The 19,112-nt window shown below is 41.0% G+C and overlaps 1 protein-coding gene across 2 annotated transcripts in view; it reads right to left on the bottom strand.

Moving 5' to 3' along the window:
- The window catches only part of me1 (malic enzyme 1, NADP(+)-dependent, cytosolic), an 80,114-nt gene that overhangs the window by 32,756 nt on the left and 28,246 nt on the right, over positions 1-19,112 (bottom strand). The window contains exons 2-3 of one of the 2 annotated variants that reach the window (XM_083989896.1): positions 18,935-19,068; positions 15,436-15,585 (exon numbers count right to left, since the gene is read on the bottom strand). In XM_083989896.1, coding sequence (XP_083846022.1) covers positions 15,436-15,585; positions 18,935-19,068 — 284 coding nt within the window. The remainder of the gene's footprint in view (positions 1-15,435; positions 15,586-18,934; positions 19,069-19,112) is intronic. The other variant, XM_083989897.1, reaches the window with a different exon arrangement.

Here is a 19,112-nt window from a genome sequence, read left to right as displayed (position 1 = left end):
ACCATCCTTTTAAAAAAGCGTTGAAGAGGCTTGGAAAAAGACAGTAGTATTCTTTGTTGAAGTTTGATTTTTGTGTTTGTTTAAATTTCTTAATTAATTTATCGAGGAATAAATGGTTAATTTTTTCTTCACTGTGATAAGACCCTGACATGAAATATTATGTTGACAGCGAACCATATGATTTACGTCTTTCAGTCTAATTGTGTGGTACACGATTGCATCCGTGAAATAAACATAGTTTGTCAGCAACAGGAAGAGTTAAAAGTAAGTCCTAAGACTGATGGTGAATGGACAAGTGATCTCTCCCTTTTCAAAACAAAAAAGAGTAAAATTTGTTTCCTCTGCTCTCAGTTCAGTCTTGGATGTTTGTTGATTAGCATAACAATGTAAAAAATGCTCTGAGAACTGGTTATTTGGCCTCTGTATTGTTAAAGGGTTGGATGTGGGTCACCAACATTTTTTTGTTTGGGCCACAAGGTGGAAAAGGTTGGGAATCACTGACCTAGAAAGTTATTATGATTACCCGCGACTCCCTGCTGGGCTGAGCTTGGTGCTTGGTCGTGGGACATGAGGAGGTCAAGGCCTTGACGCAAATGATCAACAGCCCTGCAAGCTATTTTATATAGTATTCATTTCTATTATAAAAAAAAAAATTATGATAAATTAAGCTCTCTTGGTAGACAAATCCATCGTCTGTAATGGATGCTTTCGAGCAGTTCTACCATCTGTCAAACAAGAAGAACACGCCCCCTGTTAGTATGTGACCCCCTGTTGGCCCTGCAGCATTTTGCAACTCTTTACCAATGAAACTGTGACTGATGTAACACTGAGGCCTAAATCAAAGTGAATGTTCAGGGTGCCAAGGGAGAGGTCAAGTCTCACATAATGAAAACACATCAAAGGCAGTGAAGCAGGAAAGTCACCTGGGGTCAAACCCCTTTCCTCCAGAGGTCGGACTGAGCACTGGTGAGCTAGTCTACATCACCACGAGAAATAATCATCACACAGTGAGATCATCCGTAATAACCAGAGGGTCACAGGGTCAGTCTTCCCAGATTCAGTGTCTTTACTAATGATCACATGAGACACCAAAACCGTGCACACTCTGGAGAATGAAGCGCTATAACATGCACACAGAATTAAATTGAATTGATAGATAGCATGTAATACCAAAATCTGCAACCACTCTACTCTCACACGTCCTATTTACAGTACTGTATGTTATGGCAGTGAAAAGTGTTTACAGTTACGAAGCCTGTTGATTGATTTCACAACTCGCACAGCTGGAGTGAGTGTGGATGGATTATCTTAAGGTTTTCAGTTTCTAACCTCTGGGCAAATGTATGAGGGGACAACAAATGTTAACAGCCAAAGCAGAGCTGAGAGCTGACGGAGCTGTCAAAACAAAAAGAAACAAACTTTCAGCGTTTTCTCACCACATTCATTAACAAAACAGAGGGAGGTTTTATACTGGAAAATAAGAAGCAGAGCTGTGAGATATTTTATTGATGATGTCACATACTCATACCATTGGCAGGCATTCCTCATATCTAAGTACAAATATAGAAGTGTTGTCTATGGATGGTGATTAATGTGTGATTTGTTGACTTAGCCCTTATCAGCAGTGAGGAGTGTCCCATATCAACATGAGACTGACCCAGTTTCAGAGGTTTCCTGGTCTTCTAAGCATAATAGATGGTAAACATCTTGTCTCCATGTACTCAATGTTTCTTCAAACTAAAAGCTTCAAAGTTTCAGAGTTTCACTGTGTCCCATATCATCATCTTGTGATCTTTCCTTGCAGTAGATGAAGCTAGGTTTCACTTAGACAGAACTTTGACTGAGTAAAATCACAGTTTACATTTTAAAAATACACTCTGGTTAATGTTACGCAACCTCTGTTGTCATGGTTGAGGGAATGGTCTGACACATTTGTTCGCTTTCTTTAAACCTTCAATTAGACGAAGCCAGGCTAACAGTTTTCCTCTGCTTGCAGCACTTCTAGTTTCAGCTAAATCACACACAGTCATCACAGTGGTATCCATTTTCTCACGCTCAGCAGGAAAACCAATGTGTGTATTTCCAACTATGTCGACGATGATGAAGTTTCCCTGACTTTAACAGATGGTATCAAATGCTTTTGTCAATGTTATGCTTGATCTGTGGAATACTGTTTCCAATGAGACCAGGCAAAGATTAATAGTTGCTATGTTTTCCTTTAGTGTATTGATCAGGGATGTGGCAGGATAGAGTAAAACCATGTAATTTCAATCAAACTGCCATAAAGTAACATACTGTATGAAATATAGGGATGCAAAAATGTCATACAGGAGTAAATAAATAAATATATAATTCTGTGTTTGCTTCCCACATTCCCATGGTAATTCTTGGTAACAGAAAAACAACAAAGTTACATGTGGAACTGAAGCTTCACATGCCACACCTGGAAAAACAGGCTTTATATGGTGAATCAGATGGGCAGCTGGGCTCAATGACCACAAACTGTCAAGCTGCATCGTCTTCACTACTCTACAAAGCCCAAACAGCTTCATCCAGTCAGTGCTAAAGTTACATGGTTGCAGATGTTTGCATCTGACAGGGTTGCATTTGAACTCCTCACAATGTTTCACAACTCCATTAAAGCAGAACTATGCAACTTGGCCGGAAATAGCTCGCTCCTTCGTTGGTTTCTCTTTTTTTCCCTCTCCGGGGCTCCCCCACAGTTCTGGGAGGCACATGTCACTGTCGTAAAAAAAAAAAACTCGCCGCCCCACCTCCTCCACCCCCTCCCTACACGTGCTTGTGTTTACTGCTGAAGGTAGAGAGCGGTGTTTGCTAAGCACGGAGCTAATGCTAACACGGAGCTAACGCTAACACGGCCACACACAGACAAAGACACAAAGACACAGACATACACACACACATGAATAAAGGTTCCAAAACGCGAAGGCGTGTGTGTGTGTGTCATGATGTATTACATTATCTTATAAAAGATCCATGGTGTGTGTGTGTCTGTTAGCATTAGCTCCGTGTTAGCCACAAGCCGAACTTCATCAGTACAAACATGTTTCCATGGTTTCCTCCGACTTTCCGAACTCAAACCAATCACGATTCATGACATGCATGACGTCATCTGCGTTCTTATCTCGTGCTGCCGTAAGGCAGTTTCTCGCGATAGTTCTATCCATTGATGAGATTTACACCGAGACGGAGGACTGATCTTGCAAGTGCGGTTTTCAGCCAGTGGGGGGGGTGAGCGCATTGGCCTAGACCCCATTCACCTCATAACAGGTCACTCTACCATCACAGTGACTCTGAGCCACAATAATTACAGCCCAAATCCTGCAGAGTTCTGCTTTAAGGCGATAATGTGAGTTTTTACACTCAACTCGAAAGGGAAAGAAAACACCAAAAAATTGTAGATGACAATGTGCCAATACGGTTGGACTGAGAGTCAGGGAAATTTTGGTTTGGAGTTTCCACTCTTTCCAGAGAGAAACAAAGCTGGATTCAACAAACCAATGAGGCACCATGGTGGTGGTTTTATGTAAGCTTCGTCAGACCTGAGATGTAACACTAAATCTGTTCTTATTTGGCACTTACAAGAAATTTCTATGAATTTTAACTTTGTCCATCATGCACAATATTCCTGTAAGTAGGGGAATCTCTTTGGGAATTGCTGTGGCAGAAAAGCAAAGTTTGGATTTAAAGTTATAGTAAGGTTGGCCTTGAATTTTATCTAGAGTTTGAGTCCAGAAGAGGCTACTGGGAGGCATCTCAGTGAGGGACATTGCTTGAAATATTCGGTTTGAGGCCAGAAATCTGTCCACCCAAGGCTAAAATGGAACCTCTAACACCGTGTGTGACTCCCCGGTTACCCCACACACATACATATGTATGACATACAGTACATGCACTCTATTACGCCATACATCTGGCTGTTTCAAATCACACAGGAATTAGGCCGGAGCAGGTTGGTGTGAAACGACTCTGCTGAGACACTGGCAACCCTCCAACATCTGCCCTGTGACCTGAGGGGGGGTGAGGTTTGATGGGTATTATAAGGGAATTATGTAGTTTCATTTGAGTTTTCTCTCTCTTTGTCAATTTATGGGGCCCTGGCAGCAGTAATGCTGAGGAAAAGATAACATCATTAAAACATATAGAGCATATAAGTACATACAAGTGGAAGTGGCCAAGATTTGCTAACATAGGGTTCTTCCATAAGGGAGTGCAGTAAACCCACCAACCTCTCCCACTTGTGAGTTTTATAGCTGTACCACAAAGCAGGGAGATCAAAGCTACATACATTCTTAGATTATTACTAGAGAAGGATCTTAAATGTATGTTGAATGCCCTTGTGTGTCCAACATTACTGAATCAAATGCCACTGTCTAATGCTTCCCCTATGAAATTTAATTTAAAGCCATCAGAGAGAATCTACCCTTGTTGCCAATCTGTGTTACACATGTTGAATGAATTTTCTGCTGCATGCTGATGAGAGTTTTCTTTAAAACTACAAACCAGGCTGAGTGTGATTCATCCAGAGTATCAGATAAGCTCCATGGGATGAACAGCAAGTCGTAATTTTCCAGTGTGGGCTGGTGAAATATTACTACTACACACCAGAATTTGACCAGCGGTGATGGTGTGGGGACAGCATCCAAAAAGAACTGTGCTCTATAATTTTGTTGCTAGTGGGGATGGAGGGTCTTTCATAAATGCAACGTTCAGCAGCTTCAGTAGTCACACTGAAAGCACATTACAAAAACAGATCTTTGGGGGAAATACTAGACGTTGCTTTTTTGTGTCATTCTGAACGGGTCTGTCAGTGGACAAATCTTGTTGGTTTGAGCGGGAAGGCTGAACAACTCACTGACATGCAAGGCAAGTGGCATGTGACCTGACAATGGCAATATCCGAAGGCTAATGTTTATTTTCATTTATTTATTTAAAAAAGACAGTGTGCAGTTGCATTAGTTATTGAAAACAATAAAAAGATGGCTGCACCAGATTTAGCGGAGCCGCTAATTTCCATCTGTAGTCCTGTAACATAACATACATACATACATACATACATAACAACATGACGGTTTTAAAAGCCTACCTGAAATGCGCTAAGAGGCATTAGTGGTTAAAGGAATAAAGTGTTAAGAGTGCAAATAAAAATTAATCAAAAACAAGATTTTTACATAAAGTGCTGAGTGTTCAAGTGCATAGGATGTCGATAAAGTGCTTATGATCAGTGCAATTAAGTTGCGGAGGAGAAGAGAGGACCAAAGTCGAGCTCCACAGGGATGGAGCTACCCACAAGGGTAGCCCCATCCCTGGAGGTACCCACCAAGGTAACCTAATGCAGTTCCAGTGTTGATGCTGGTACTGCATTTCCGGGTTGTGTTGGATGCCCGGTAGGGATGAGGCTACCCACAAGGGTAGTCTCATCCCTACAGGCACCTACTGGTATCCTATGCACAAAGGTCCCTGACTCAATGCTGGCATGACTGCTGGCTCTGAATCCAGTTTCTGACCTTATGAGTGAAACAAAGGTAATCTGTAGTGTTTTTAAGGTGCTCGGGGAGTTTATTCCAGTAACCTTGCTAGCTTGTAGGCTAAAGTTAGAAGTTTAAAGCAGATATCAGTGGAATGTTTTTGTTAATATAAGTCCTAAATAGTCCTATTTTCCGTCAGCAATCACTTACATGAAGTATTTCAGCCTAAACACGAGTCTCTCCGTCACTCTGCTCTGCTGTAACCCGAGGAGAAAATTTTCCTTGTGGGATACAAGTGTTATCCAATGAGGAGAGAGAACGGCATGAAGGGCTGTGTGTGCAGCCAAGGGATGCGCGTGAATGTGGTGACGTAGCACGAGGACCAATTGATGCCTGACAAGGGCGGGGGCTGCTAACTCATGGTGCGTTCAAAGAAACTCGTACTTTGTGTTTTTCCTTCCTGTGAAGTCATACCAGTTCGATCTGGTTCGAGTTCACGGGTCGGAAGTTACGAGTGGCCGTTATAGGGAACTTTCACAGACAACAGGATGGTAAAAACACGAGCTACGGGTTACCTGGAACGCTACCAAGTCGTAGTTGTGACTTGAAGCTGTAACTTACGGTTTCAAAAGCCTGCCTTGAACGCAGCATTAGCCGAAACGGCCGTGAAGCTGATATCTGCTTTAACACTGACGGTAGGTATAGCAGTTGTCTGTCTGCTCTTCCCCATGCCAAGTTTGGCAGTTTTAGGATTTAAGATTATAGCAAAATTAGCAACCTTGTCTCTATCATGCTTTTTCTGCCACTTAAGTTAGCATGCTAACCTTCTTGATGTCGACTCTTTGTAGCCTCCAATCTGTCCTGTAGAAGTAATGCGTAGGGAATATACAGATTATAACTTCTAGTACTATAAAGACATTGATGGCCAAAACTTTTGCCAATGATATTCATCTCTTCCAACACTTGGCAAGAAACGGTGTTTGGCTGCAGAGAAACACTTATATCTCTATTACATATAGTACCTTTAAAATGTAAATTCATGTGACAGCAGGTAATCTGACAAACCCTGAACCTGACAGCTAGTGGGTTCAGAGACCTTGACTGGATCTAGACCAACAGCAGCACTGTGACTACATCCTAACATTTTTTAGATGAGACCAGATACTGACAGCCATGCAGGCTTATAACTGTACAGCTGTAAGCCTAAGAAAAAAAAACCCTACAGTATATGAAAATGTTTTTAAATATTTCATGGTTGTTCCATAGAGACACAATGGAACAACTTGGATTTTCTCCTAAGTAGACAAATCCAACTACCTGCTGCCTGGGCACGCTACTCCACTCTCACTGGAAAGTTATGGCTATTTGATTGGACAATGGTTTCTGGTACTGTAGGTCACAGACAATTCAGCCAGGTAGTCATAGTTGAATAGACAGTTATTGAAAACATATTTAGTTTGATTACTTTCCATGTTTATTCAGTAAATCGTAACACTGTTCTGGGTTTAAGTTGGGTATTCACTGATACATTCATTTATTGTACTAAGGGATACTGCAGCAGGACTGGAGTTACAGTCTAATGTGCCCTACAGTTTCTTTGTTTTCACTGGCTCCAAAGTTTCCTCGGACATGAGCTCTATATTTTTGCACAAGGTCTGCAAAGTCCAGGGTGGAATTAATCCCAAATGTTTGCCACGTTCCTCATGAGGTCAGTGTAATTCCAAACCATTACTCTCCTCCCCACTTCTCCATTACTTCTCCCATTCAACCAAAGCATATTCTGAGCTTCTCTCATGGTCTACCAAAGAGTAAAACCACGGTAAACAAATACATCAGCAAAAGTCATGCAATCAGTCAAACTCAGGAACAAATTCTCTCCAGATTTGTGTTTGTGTGGAACAAGTGGCTATTTCTTGTTCATGGTTTAACGCAGGTCATCACGGTTCAATAACCATGTATGGATTAATGCCTCAGAAGGCAAGGGTATTTTCTTCTTGCCCTGAATGCTCATCAATCCGCCTGAAGTAGTTTCTCTCAATGCAGTATAGCAGCGTGTGTGGGCCTAAATGGTGTGAGATCACAGCTCAAAAGCCACTAATCTACAAGGTTGGAACGCTTCATCATCCAGCACGCGCCACTTCAGAGGTGGCTGAGGCAGCTTCAGCTGACGCCTTTCATTAGGGCCTTTATAACCTCCTGCAGCTCAGACTCGGGTTTCATCAAACACCAGCATCTCAAGACTCAAATACTGCTGTAGCCTATTCGAATTACTGTACCAAGTTAATACTGAAATGTAAGCCGCACTTAACTTCTGCATGGATCCATGCCAATAAGCCTCCCACATATACATATATTATAGTAGGGCTCCTGTAAAGTATGCTGATAAAATATGATCCTATAAGTTTTCATTTATAGACAGGTTCAGTTGGTTTTCCTATGAATCAGTCTGGTCTAGGATATTTGTGGTCTAATAAGGCCCAATTGGCATTTGCCAGGTTTGGGGGCATTGTCTATGTATATTGTTATATTGTAGATCCTCTCATTCACAGGAATTAAAGTGAAGCCTTCTTGATTCTGAGTAGAGAAACATCATGTTGACCAAACTATTCTATGTTTGAAAAAAATCCACCTAAAACATAGCAGCTGCTTTGGAAATACTATCACGCAATCTGTCCCTGATCTTAACATCTGTTGAAATATGAAGTAAAAAAAAAAGAAAAAGAAAATGCACCTTAGAATTGCGATATTGGGATTTCTTTTGGATCAGAAATTCCTTGTTTTAAGGATCACGTCAATGACAATTTTCTTTAGCAATATATTATTGTCTTCAAATCCCAAACAGGACCAAAAAGAAGTGTTAAGAGAAATGTTTCAAACCTGGTCAGACAGACAAGTTTATTTTTAAAAAGCTCACACAACCCTGTTCTACAATCTGATATGGCCCATAGGAGCATAGCAGCCGCAAGCATACTCGACCTTCATTGCCATGGTAACAAATACTTTAGGCACAGAAACTGCTCTTTTGGACTACTGCTGATAAGAGATAAACCCCCCAAAAAGTTGTTGTTGAATGGTTCTCGAGTGTCCCCCAAAGCTTCTTGTATTTCACATTGAGTTACACTTTATTCTTTGTTGGGTAAGGTCGTTTTGTGTGAGATTTGTTTAAAAAAAAGCAATGTATAAAATTTTCGAAAGGCTGTCTTATTTACGCTGTTTACTACTCATTATTGTTACCTAAAATATTCTACAAGAAGCAGCATCACGCTACCTGGCTTAGTCAGTTCTCAGTGACTCTCGTACAGACTGATTGATTTGTAGCATGAAATTAACATTTTATATCAAACAGATATAGATCAGATTGTCTATGCAAGGAAATCTACTCCTCCTATACAGTAGGAGAGGCAGCAGAAACAGAAAGCATCTGGTCTTCACCCACACCCTCCCTGGAGAGTTAAAGAATGCTTAAGTCTTACTCCTCAGCTCCTGACAGACAGCTATAGTAGAACAGAGCTGCTAACCCTTGACCCTTAACCAGGAATCCACTAATGGGCTACCAATGATCATCTGTCTCCATCAGTAAGATGGATTGGTCCATGTCATTTACCTCAAGAGCCTGTTGAATCGGCAGTCTCTTGCTATAAAAGGGCCTGTTACAAGTTTATTTAGACACCCCATATAGTACACCACAGAGGTCACAGCGACACTGGAAATGACTGAACTAAACCTAATTATTTTCATGCAATACTTGGGATCATTTTTCCGCTACAAAGCATTATCATTTATCACATCTGAGTACTTTCAGCTGTCAAGCAGAGTACACACAACCCACTTTTATAGTGAAAACAGAAACAAACTTTGTGAGATGAAGAACGCTTTCTGCTTAAACACTGTGTTCGCTCATGAGCTTACAAACCAATAAAAGTAAGCATGTCCGCTAATCCACTGATGATGTGAATGTGTTCCTTTCTCCAGCTCTCTTTCCTGTTCCTTGCCTCATCTAAAGATCAGTGAATCAGCCATGTTTTGACACTTAATGGCGCTTGGCCTTTGGCCCCTGGTACAGAGCCCGGTGTTGGAGTGTTTAGTCTCCATGTGGTAGATTAGCTGGTAAAGTCAGGAAAGACAAAGAGAGGCTGCTGCTTTCACACAGAAAGTCTTTATACCTGAGAGCCAGTGATTAGAGACCTAATCTGCTGCTATGGTGGTCCTGCCGGAAGACACGCATGCACACACTTGCAAAGTGGTATCAGTAATCCATTACGAGTATTTGTGGAGAGTGATAATGAGTCAAACGGTTAGGGGTTTGTGTGCCATGAGTGTCATGTGCATTCGAATTAGGGAAAGAACCACAGGATACAGTAATGAGAATATTTTAGACAGTGAGCTGAAAGTTCAAGATTACGATCAAAGGGTTTACAGCCTGGCTGGTGGTGTGAGGGTGTATAGAAATACTTTAGACTGAATGACATCACCATGCTAACATGCTCAACTGTGACATTTCCAACACACATACGTTTAAAGTTACAGTGTTTAGTGTACTAACTTTTACTGTAGCATGTGTGCTATTAAATTAAAGAAGACCAAAGGTCTACAGCCATGCAGGAGGTTGTTCTTTGTATCACCTTGACCTTCAGTACTAACGTGTCAGAATGCTAATATAGTGAGGATTAGCATGTTTAACATGGTCAATGACGTTAACGTGCTAACATCTGCTAATCAGTGCTACACACAAAGTCAAGCTGATGCTAATGAAAGTTATTATGGTTCATCTTGAGGTGGCCATGGATATTTGTATAAAATTCTATGGCAAAACATCCAATATTTGACAAGACATTTCCCGTATGATCAGGTGGATCACCAAAGTAATTAGGATTTATCCTCTACCATTAACCATCCATAAGATTGTTAAGACATCTTAAAAAGATAATGCGTCACTCTCACAAACTACGACTTTCTGTAAATGTAATGGTAATCCCTCCTATCGTTGATATATTTCAGTCATGACCAAAGATGCTGTCCAAATAACTGGCATTTTCATCACTACAGATATGCTGCTAGAGTGGTTAAAACACGGAGAAATGCAGTAAATGCAGACTCGTAAGTACCACAGAGTGTTACTGGCATTTTCTCAGACATCATTAGCAGAGAAACAGTCTGGCTGAAAATCTAAATCCGTCAGAGACCGTCAGCGTTGTCCCCAGTGTATTCTGCTGAGCGACCCGCTGATGCACATTTCCTAGAGGCCCATCTCCCAACCCGGGGGCTCTGGCAACAGGTCCTGGTCCACTCTGCTGTGAGACTGAGGGACTGTATGAAATGACTCCTCCAGTCAGTTCAGTGTGAGAAGAAGGGAAGCATACTGAGAATATTTTCCACATAGTTGTGCCGGGATGGGGAAACTGGGAGCTGTTGGGTAACACAGTTATGTGCATGGGAGAAGTTGGTTTTCCAAGTATTTTAAATACACCCATGGTACCCATGGTAAGTATTTATACTAAAAATCCTTGGGCATAATTAGGAAAACTGGGGTTTCACAGCTACAGTAACAACGCCAAAACTGAATAAAACCTGGTGCTTATATTGTAGAGATGCACAAGAGAGGAACATACTCAGTAAAGTCCTGTAGCTGTTCCCTGCATCTATAAGGTAAACTGGTACTGACACATCTTTCTGATAGCTTGTGGTATGAATTTGAACCACTGCATATGAGGTAATATCCTGGCTTGTAGCTTCTGGCCACCAACAATAGCTGATCACTGCATGTAGATTAGTGAAGGGGTTCTATCCTTGAGTCAGTGATTATATTTAACAACAGTAAGTGAGCTTAAGTACCTGTGGAGAACAACTGACCAAGGTGGTCTTTCTCCTATCAGCCTCGTTTGAGTTAAAAAACAAACAAACTCAACATCTGCAACCAGCAGAGTAAGTGTAAAGGTAAGAGGGCAGGGCCAAGAAAAACAGAATGTGGCCCTGAATGTAACACGGGGAATGAAAGCGCTATCAATTCGATATCTATTAACTGAACTGCCTAGGGAGTGTTCCTGTCAGATAATGAGACTTGGACCTGATGAACCGATGTGAGGGAAAACAGACACTAGTAGAGAGATGTGTGCATATGTGTGTGTGAGAGAGAGTGGAAGTGTGTTTACAGTAGACGAGGAGAGGAAACCGATGAACGTCTGTCTGCTAAAAGCAGAGCCAAAGCCACTCAAGGTGAACCCTGAGCTGATTTCAACAACTCACAGCGGTCTGCCTCGAGCTGAGCTGTCTAACCAAACTCCAGCTGCACAAGCTGCCGCAACCTCCAAATTTGGTTTGTATTTTATAGCATCAAACCCAGGTTCAATAACATAACATATAGTACATGCTTTAGGAGTCCTTGGGCTTTTGGTTTTCACCGGAATACATCAAATCATTTGAGACGGTAGACGAAGTGTTGTCTCAGGTCCACTTCCCTCTTCCCGTTTCAAATAAAATTCTACCAGTACTGGCAACTGCACATCTGGATGAGGGACTACTGTTGTAACAGTGGGATCCCCTAGGTGGACAATTTCACCCGATACAATAGATCAGGCCTTGAACTTGCTTTGCTTTTCTGTAAAGAATTTACCACATGATGGTATGTAGTTTGGATCTAAGGCACTCCCCAATGCAAATATCACTAGGTCCATAGCAAAATGGTCAGCCTCACGCTGTAAGCCCCAGCACCTATACATACCTCTATCTGTGTCTTCCCTTAGTCCTACAAGTTAAAAGAAATACTTAGCATGAACATCCTGGTATCCGAAATGAATACTATGAATACTATTGCTTTATCTCAAACTTAGTTTACTGATTCTGAGTTTGCCATGGATGGAAGAACAGCATTTTCAGAATGAAGTCAACAGGTCTCAACTCAATTTTGGTCCACTCCTGTTCCCAGAAAAGCTCAGAAACAAGGTCATTTTGTCCAGAACAGCAGGAAGACTAGGTCTTGAAATAAACAACAAAATGTCATCTGCATATAGGGATATAAGCTACATCTTTAATGTAGAAGCCTAATGCAAACTGACTCTGCAAGAGGCTGAACAGCCACCACGAAAAGGAGAGGCGAGAAAGAACAGCCCCCTCTAATAATGCTGAAGTACAAGACAACATTTGACACAAGTCATTATTTGGGCTCTCTGAGTCTAATCTCCTCAAACAAAATAATGAAACTCTGAAAACAGAAACAACGATTGTACCTCATTAAACACCTTTTCAACATCACGAGAGACAATAAGATAATGGTACATTGTCTTAAAGAAATGTCTAAGGTTGAAGAATGAAGAATTTCCTTACTGACTTTAATCAGTCTTTTCTGGGCCATATTATGGACAGAGATAGGTCCAGATCCTTTGCCGTTTTCTGAAAAAAGTGTTATTGCAGCCTGTAAGTCTTTGTGTATTTTTTAGGGCACAAGGGAACATATTAATCATATAAGGTGTGAGTGTGTCAACAAATATTTGCACAGCTCACATGGGAGTCCAATAATGCCTGGGGCTATGGAGTTTTAATTGTTTCTTTTAGCTCCTCAGGGATAATGTCTTTGTTTAGAAAGGTGTAATCGTCATGTGATAGAAAAGGGAGATTACTATTTTCAAGGGTTCCCAGGTTGTGGGGTCCTACATTTGTTTTGGAGGAATATAGGTTTTCAGAGACTGAAATGGTTGTTTATGACTTTCACTGGGGTAAGATAAGCAACCTTGATTTCACTTTATGGACTGCACAATCAATCATCTTCCAATCTCAGCAGTTCTCTGACAAGCAGTCTTTGCGGTTTTTTCCAAAGTGAAAGTGCTTTTTGGGGAAAATTTGGGGATATTTTGAAATTTTTGCAGAACGTTTGATTATAATGATGCAGACCAGCAAACCTGCCTCACGATCCAACTCTAGATGTGAAACTTCATTTAGCTGTATTTGTATTTTAATACCCCCCACCTTCAACCCCTCAGATGTGTTGTTAAAGTCTCCCATGGTAACATGGGGAGGTCTCTATGGTGTTGTTAATATCAATAAACATTTCAGTTTTCATTTACAGATATTCAAAACATATTCTGGGGGTCAATAAATGAAGAGTCCTTGTACAACTTCAGTGATTTTCAAGCACAAGTCAGAATGGTGAAGAAATAAAAAACAAAAGTCATCCAGTGAGTTCTGCAGACCGAAAACAACATTATTGATGGGAAGTCAGAGGACAAGGGCCAGACTCATTTTCAGCTGACAGAAAACTTTACAAAGCCTTTACTACTATAACAGGAGCGAAAAAGTATCTTGCACAACACGTTGAAACTTGTGCTGGATGAGATACAACAGAAGAGCAATATGGTGGGATCCACTCCGGTTGGCCAAGAACATAAATCTGCCGGGGTGGGCAAGTGGAAGACTGGAAAAAAACATAGCCTGGTCTGATGAATCTGGATTTTTGCTGAGGCAGGAGATGACGAGAGTCAGAATTTGGCATCAACAGCGTGATTCGATGGGCCCAACCTGCCTTGTGTCAACAGCTAAGGCCGGTGGTGGTATAATGATGTGGGGAATGTTTTCTTGGCACTTCCAACCCTGTAATACCGAGGCGATCAGTCATGGTTTGAATGCCACAGTATGTCTGAGTACTGAAAAACTTTACCGTCTTCTCTGAGTTGATCATGCACCATGTCACAAACCTATAGTCATCTAAAACTGATTTCATGAACATGACAAGGAGTAAAGTGAACGTCACCAGATCTGAATCCAACAGAAACCCTCTGAGAAAAGCTTTGGGATGTGATACAACAAGAGATTTGAGAGCCTGAATATGCCACTGACAAATGAGCATGATCTGACGCAATCATGTCAACATGGAACAAAAGCTAACCTTAGAGGAATCTTTCCAACATCCTAGGGGAGGTAATGCCAGGAAGACTTAAGGCTGTTTTGAGAAGAAAGGGAGGCTCTATCCAGTGTTAGCAAAGTGTAACATGTATAACAAGGATCATAAAAAGTGTCCTGACCTGAATTTGTTAACTTATGGCCTTCTGCCAAAATCCTGTGCATTTCCCTCCTAAGTCTTCATGATGGCAAAACAAAAACTATTTGATAATGTACTAACAGGGACAAACTGGAAAATCACATTGAATCAAGCATCAAGACCGTTTGCTACTGTATGACACCCGAAATCTAACTCATTGTGAGATGTTTGAATATGAGGTGATTACGATTGTGATGTACCTGTTGCCAAACAACAGTAAACATTCAAGTTGACTAGAATGTGTATTTGAGGCTAATGTTAAAATCTTAAATAGTCACTATTGACCATTGTACCCCAATCATTGGCAAATTAACATCAAACTGTTGCACCGCACCTTGTTTACATCTGATTCCCTGATCTGATGATGATCTGATGTGATCACATGAGATGAGATCATGTGAGGTGATTGCTCCCTCCGGCAGGATAATCGTAATAGCAGCCTGTCACATGTGATGCACCATTATTTTAAAATCTTGTACTGTGCACTCATGATTAGATCATCTGTGAAGGTTCAGCTAAGTATTGAGGAAAGGGTCAGAAAATGTAACTCAATGTGACATTTCAGTTTTTAGTTTTAAATAAATGTACAATTTGTTTTCAGATTGTTAGCGTTAGAGTTATTTTTGGCAGTGAAACGCTGGTGCCACCAGGCCAACAGTTAAAGAAAATGCTGGCTGATATACAGTGCTGTAACAAAAACAACAAAACAGCCAATACCATAAAACACTTAATAACAGAGTGGGTGGAGGCAGAGAGAGAAACACACACACACACACACACACACACACACACACACACACTTCCTGTTCATAGCAGCAAGAAATAAGCTGAAAAACATCCTAATAGAAATTAAGTTCATTTGCTCGGGAAGAAATAGTTTCACAGTTGAAGAGGGAGAAAAATGTGAGCGTGACTCACCTCGGTCTCCTAAATATCAGGCCGTACTGCTGGCAGGCCAGGCCAACAATGGGAGTGTAAATGATGGGCATGAACCTTTCGATGTCTGACATTAACACCCGATAGAAAAGCTTCTCGCTGCGATCCTGGAGCCCCATCAGGAACACATATCTGGAAACAGAGAGGAGCAGGTAGGAAAACATGGCATGTTAATCTTTAACATCTTGAGAACTCATACCTGCTGAACTGAGGAAGGCTTTATTGAAGTCAGATGTGAAATCCTATGTACCTACTTGTGAATAAAATGTACTGGAAAGAATGGAGCAACTGGGAGGTATGGTTAAAGATTTTTTAGTACGATAGTGTGAAGATATAAACAATACTGTAAAATAAAGATTTTTATTCTCATGATGATTGAAAAAAAGAATAAAAATCAGGCTCCCATTACAAAACCTATGCAAGTCTTTTGTTCTTATTGGAAGGATTGCATATGACCCAAATTAAGAAGTGCACGCCAGAAAGAGCTCTATTCCTAATCAGAGAAGTTTCCATAAAGCCAAGAGCACAAGGTGCCTCTTGTTGAAGGGCTGAAAAGTATGCAGGCCCTCTCTACTGTAGGTTAGGCTACAGCGGCTGCACAATACACGGTGGTGACAGCTGCTCTTGAAGAAAAGTGTTTTCATATTGGTGCAGCAAAGTAGCTTCTGCCACATGTAATTTATCACATGAAAGGTTTGTGTATCATGTGCAATACAGAGCTGAAATTAAGTTCTCTGCTGAGTGATTACTTTGGGTTATCTTTTTTAGTCTGACAATTTATTTTAGATGAATATTATTGAGTTGTCATAGACATAGTTCAATTGACATCTACTGTATTCTGCTGCTGCTTCAGCAGAGAAAATCCATGAGATGTAACTGTATTTTCAACATTTTTGTTGTTGGCGTCTTTCTTTTATTTGCCTTTGTTACATTTCAATGGAAAAGGCCACAGATGGAGAAGAAACATTCCTTGGTCGTCTGATGACAGCAACATGATGACGGCCTGTTGGACTGTCATACCAGAGACATGGATTCACATGCACAGACTCATCTGTGGTTAGGGTTAGGCTACAAAACAACCTTGGTTAAGGTTAAAGAGGAATTGTGGTTTTTGGTTGAATGTAAATGCACATATTGTGTCTGAAGTCACTGTACTTTTAAACCAGACCACGATGTTGTGGGTTCTTAAACATGACCATTAAAAAAAGTGCAATGCCAGATATTCTGGTGGAAAATTAGTTGTCTGTGACCATTTTACAGATGTGTTCACTATCAACTGTATATGTGACTTGTAAATTAACCACAGTCCTTTTTTATAGATAAAACATAATCTTTCTATTCCATTGAAGTCTATTAATTTCTATACCTCCAGGTTGTGTTTTATCAGTTTTCAGCCAGCAATTAACTAACCTGTCAACTAACAGGACATTTCAAGTCATTTATTAAGTAAAAATGCCAGATCTTTGAAGTAATTGCTCGTTTTATTGTAAGGTTTAAAAAAAAATAACCCTACTTGGACTTTAGTGAGAATATTGTATTACTATTTCATGACCCTTTATGGAAGAAATGTCATCATAAAATAAAAATAAAAAACTATTGCCAAGTTAGTCAATATTAGAAACAGTCATTAGTTGCTATGTTTTTACAGGTGAGTTATATTTTAAATCTTTTATATTTTAGAAAGCTCTTTCCACAGCCTAAGACGCTGGATAAGATGTTATACAACTGCCTTCACAGGAGGTGTGAAAACAAGTAAAGTGATATTCATGTGTAGAAGAGGTGACCTGCCCCTTTAAGAACAGAAAAGTAAGGACAGATGTTACAGAGACAAAGTTTTTGCAACTGGTTTGAATTCCCGAGCATATGAATAAAATCATTTTTCTCATCTCTCAAACAGTTTGCAGCATTTCGATGATTTCATTCATTGTCAGTCAGCTGCTCCGACTGACTCATCAAACAAAACTGTAATTAAATCCTCACTTCAAATACGAGCGCCCTGTATCATTGCGGTGAGCTAGTGTTTGATTTTATGCTGGCACACATTAGGAAGGGTTTCTTTCTCTGTTCTTAACCTTACAAGGCGTGAACAGCACCCACACCCAGGAAACAGGGATATTTACAGTACACACTGCTTTATAAAGCAGTATCCATGCTGACTTAGTGAGTGCAGTGTTCCCTTTAAAGTCAACCTACTGAGTCAGCCAGGACATAATCTGTCTCTATCTTAACCTATTTTAGCATGAGTGATCAACCGGCTCTGCTTTGTCAGGCTCATTCTACGGCTCGTTCCTGTTTTTTAACAACCTCATTGGCTACGAGGTTTCCCCCCCCTTAGCCAAAGCATTTTATATACTGCAGTATTTTCATTGGCAAAGCTCTTGAACATCCATTTCCTTCTGTTGACGACACAGTCACAGTAGGTACTAGACTCGCTCCATCATCTCGGATCATAAACGCAGCGCCGTTCCCTAATTTGTCACAACAATTGAAAACCGCGACAAATTCCACTGAAAGAAAAAGACATGCCAGTCTAGATAACTGATGAAAATAGAATGGGAAAAAGTGAACGTTTTGAGTTAAGGTCGTAAAAAAAAAAAAGACAAAAATGACAGCGTCCAGCAGTAAATACCAAAGAAGGATCGCGAGTCAGGGAACAGACTGTGTGTAAACACAGTAGGTTTTAGCAACAGCAGCCCTTAATCCAAAACCCAAAGCTGGAGCACGAACCAGCCTGAGACGCATTGTCAGTGACATTGATAGGGCATGGGAATGGCAATGACAAGCTCATAATGATTGTTTGTAGATGTTGATGCTGTCGTGTTGCTGTGGGGGGAAACGAGGCCGCTGTCAGGAAGCTGTCTAGTTCCCTTTGACCCTAAATCTTGACTCAGAGGCAGCTCACTCATCCTTGACATTAGGAGTGACAGCTGATGGAACGGCCAAACAGAAGCTGCAATAAGAGGAACTCTCACAGACAGATAGTATTAATTATCACAGAGCAGTAAACTGGGCACTGACGGCTCCAGTTTGAGGCCTGCTCTCGTTTCAAAGCGCTAAAATGTTTGCACGTGGTAGTTTCATTACATAATGCTAACAGCTACAACTCCAAAGTGCCTAATGAAGCATGCAAAACTGAACTGAAGTTTTCGTTTGGTCGCTGCGGAGGTTATGAAAACATGCGGGGCACAGGGGCAAGATGGAGAAATGGAGGGGGAAGGGAAGAGGATAACATTGTGGAGATTTGCTCAGTAAAATATATGGTGGTAGAAGATGGATATGCGTAGATCTCAGAGGGCTGATAGCTAATCTGCTTGTCGGGTTTCGAAGGCTTCCAGATGTTAGACGCCTCAGTGTGCAAAGTGTGCAGGGAAATCCTCAGGCGATCAAGTAAAACTCAACTCTGGACAGGTTTATACCAGGAGAATATGAGGGTACTAAGTCACAGCAGCTCCTTGTTTTTTTTTTTTTCTGTTTGTCTTACCTGTCCAGGTCGTCTCTCTTCATGTCGTAGTTTTTGATCACTCGGAGCAGCTGGATGTCCTGGCTGATGAAGCAGGGAGGCAGCAGGCCATGGATTCCCAGCTGCAGGCGCTCCTCCATGGAGAACGCCATGCCCTGAAAACAAATATACAAAGCAACCCAATTATCCTCCACCATCA

The sequence above is a fragment of the Trachurus trachurus genome, assembly GCF_905171665.1.
Source record: "Trachurus trachurus genome assembly, chromosome: 16".
Lineage (NCBI taxonomy): Eukaryota > Metazoa > Chordata > Actinopteri > Carangiformes > Carangidae > Trachurus > Trachurus trachurus.
This window is presented reverse-complemented; position numbering and strand designations above follow the sequence as displayed.